Below are 3,593 nucleotides of genomic sequence, written 5' to 3'. Positions count from 1 at the left end.
ATATATACACACACACATATGCACACAAATAAACAGAGGAAAAATGTTACATACAATGTCAACGTACCTAAATATAAAAATTAGTAAAAATCAATGCATAAACCAACACTCAGTCATAGACAAGTGAGTAAGGAATGCAGCGTTTTACCTTTTACGAAGAATATTCATTTCAAAAGTCAACCAATAATTTTTATCCTTTATTAATCCACGATTCTTCACAACCAGTTTGCTCCATTATATATTGGCAGTTCAAAACTTGGACAACACAAGCATGTGACAATGACATCATGGAAAAAAACCCGACTTACTCTACATAGAAGACCACCGTACCACTTCTTTTAGCATATTCGTAACAATGCTGATCGAAAGCATCTGCAAAATAAAGACATGAAGCTATTTTCAATTTACTTTTTAGTATTAGTAAGTGTTTTATGGCACTTGCACTCAATAAGGTCATATAAGTGCCAAAGATTAGAGGTGTTACGAGAGAGTAACAAACACGAAAAAAAGGAGAGAAAATAGGATGATAGATGTTTGATAGGAAAGAAGAAGCAAACCACACGAAAGCCGCGCCAACCACCCATATATTCACATTGCATGTAGAGCAAACAGCACGTTTATTTAAGCAGGATTTCCTCATAGAGTAATCATTCGGACTATGGGAACCGCTGATGAAAGGTGAGGAAATTACAATGAAATCAATCAAATGAAAAACAACTAATTCATTAACTGTATATTTGTATAGAAGAAAATCAAGTTAATTAAGAGAAAGTCATAAAAAAGTGAAGAAATTATGAAAATTTGTGGGAAGACGAAAGTGACAGCCTGTTTTTCACTTGGCACTTTTATAACATCGGCATGTTGTTGAAAGCTCCATGTCCCAAAATGAAGCAAAAATCTAGCCTTTGATAACATGACCAAGGCTGAAATGTTTTAGAAAGACTTTAAACGACAAAAGAAGAGACAGATAATGAAACAAAGTCATCAGGCAACAAGTGGGTGTCAAGTCGAGGACGAAGTTCATCAAGAGACAAGGCAAATGGTTTGGACAAAGATACATTGTATGTGTCACACAGCGGTGGAGTCAGATGCTCGTCAATTTTTGGGTATTTGCAGTTAAGAGTATCATCTTACGTCCTGTCCATTTGCCTCGTTTTTGAGGAAAAACAACATCCCTTTATCTTTGATACAAGCCAAGATATTGACGATTGAAGGAGAAGGGGATCACTTGGTTTCAGAAGTAAAATTAGTGAGAAAATGGCCGAGAAACTTGAGTTATTTTCTTAGTTTGAGAGTACGTGAAAACTGAAAATTGACAACCTTTATTCCTTTATTCAATGTTTTTCCAATAAAACCCACAAAGAAATGTGTTCTTCAATGGACATGAAAGGTGTTGAGCCAAAAGACAAAAATTCCATCAAAATTCCCAAACCTGCTGAAAAAGGACAGCTCTTTGACTTTAATTTTAATTATTTTGGTGAGCGCCTGATTTCACCTCGCGCCTCACATAGATCTATAATATGTAAGAATGGGGCCACAACAGCAAACCGTTAACACTTTGACCCCAAGGGAAACTGATCAGCGACGGTAAGAAGTAAGAAGCCTCACGGTACGCCTATTGGCCATGGTGTGGAAAGAAAAATGTTGTAGTCCAGCAATGATCTCCTTCTTGACATGCGCACTTGTTAAAGAAGTACCTTCCTTTCTGAATGGTTTGTGTGGCTTTTGAGGTCGAAAATCAGTTTGTTTACCACAATTGGAGTATTTTTAAAAATATATGCAGAGTAGACCTTGCATGAGTGCTGCTTTATATAAATTTACGCCAGGATGAGAATTCGGGTGATAAATGTTCTAGATTTGATGTTTTCAGTCCAATTTTAATTCCTTTTTGGGTGACCATGTGATTATCGCGTTCAATTTTGTCAATAGTGCTCAACATTTCATATTGGTTGGTTTATTTTTGCCGAGATACAGGTATGGTACAGATGTAAGGTATCTGCATCCTGGTCCGTGGGGACACGCGTTGTGCGTTCTGCGCGCTGCGTGGGTGGAAAGTGTTAAAGGCCCTCAACACAAAATCCCATGACTCCAAAGTAAAAGAGAAGAGAAAGATAAAGATGGACTGGTGAAGTCAAAGACACCCTCCACAGGCACAATACGATGATCCTACAAGGAAACACACCTGGCCCATATCTTACAATTAGTAATTATCACATCTCCCCTCACCAGGACCACCTCGCAGTACAAGAGAACAGAAAAAAGTAAAAGTGAAACAAGATAAGATAAGATAAGATAGTAACTTATTACCCCAGAGGGAAATTGTTCTTGGCTGTACAGGACCGTAAAAACACATACAGGTATGACATAAATTATGTAAATTATGTAAATTATGTATTTCTCTCCTTAATTTTCAATATGAAAAGAGAAGTAAAGCTGAATATCACATCAGATGCATAATTTAACAACATGCAGGAATTTAATTACAATTAAGACATTTAGAGTTATATAGATACATACTCGAATGAGCAATACACATTGATGCTTATTCTGACAATTACCTTATGCTAGATTGTAAAAAAGAAAAACTTCTTTCATATCTTTCTTTCTTCGATTTTAGAGGTAAATATCCTCCACCGCGTGATCTTACAATTTGCAAAGAAAGGGGTAGTGACGGGTTGTTTGTATTGTTTTTCATCTTTTTTATACCTAGGGTGTTACTGTTATTGTTATAAATTTCATCAATTCTAGACGCCAGCTCTAGCTTCTCAGAGTTACGTACTACCAGATCCAAACACATAACCCCCGCCGTGGAAGTAGATGGTCGCCGGGGCTTTCTGTCTGGCCGGCAGCGGCCGGTAGATGATCACGTGGACTCCGGCCAGCTTGTCACGTGTCACCTTGGGGAAAACAACAACACTAATAATAATAATAAGTGTTTGAATAACTTGAAAGACAACAACAACACTAATAATAATAACTGTTTGAATAACTTGAAAGATAACAACAACACTGGTAATGATTAGTTGTTCGAATAACTGACAGACAATAACAACAGTAGTAATAATACATCGTTCGAATAACTTAGAAGATAATAACAACGTTAATGATAATAAGTTGTATGAATAACATGACAGATAATAACAACAGTAGTAATAATTTAACTTGTTTGAATATCCTGACAGATAATTACAACACTAATAATAAGTTGTGTGAATAGCATGGCAGATAATAACAACATTAATTATAATACGTTGTGCGAATAACATGATGGATAATAACAACGTTAATGATAATAAGTTGTGTGAATAACTTGACAGATAACAACAACACTAATAATAAGAGGCTAAAAGAATTTCACAGACGATAACTAAGACCAATAAGAAATTGTTAGAATAACTTGACAAATGACAACAACACTTACAATATGTGTTACAATTAACTTCATATTTCCTAGACACCCAAACCTGGGTTTCTTCTCAGCTGACTATACGCTGGAGACCCCCCAGCTCCCCTCCCCCACCCCCTTCCAACAATCTAAACACCCAAACACCCCCCTCCCCCACACTCCCATTCAACCAATCCCCATACCAAAA

At 36.6% G+C, this 3,593-nt stretch overlaps 1 protein-coding gene across 1 annotated transcript in view; it reads right to left on the bottom strand.

Annotated features, from left to right (window-relative positions):
• Window positions 1-308: 308 nt before the first annotated feature.
• The window catches only part of LOC101856455 (carboxylesterase NlhH), a gene marked incomplete at its 3' end in the record, with an annotated part of 7,332 nt that continues 4,047 nt past the window's right edge, over window positions 309-3,593 (bottom strand). Inside the window, 2 exon segments of the mRNA XM_005106214.2 lie at window positions 309-372; window positions 2,780-2,897. Of these exon segments, the coding sequence (XP_005106271.2) occupies window positions 309-372; window positions 2,780-2,897 (182 nt within the window).

Source organism: Aplysia californica, unplaced genomic scaffold (genome assembly GCF_000002075.1).
Source record: "Aplysia californica isolate F4 #8 unplaced genomic scaffold, AplCal3.0 scaffold00519, whole genome shotgun sequence".
Taxonomy (NCBI): domain Eukaryota; kingdom Metazoa; phylum Mollusca; class Gastropoda; order Aplysiida; family Aplysiidae; genus Aplysia; species Aplysia californica.
The sequence above is the reverse complement of the archived record's forward strand: the minus strand, read 5'-3'. Positions and strand labels throughout refer to the sequence as shown.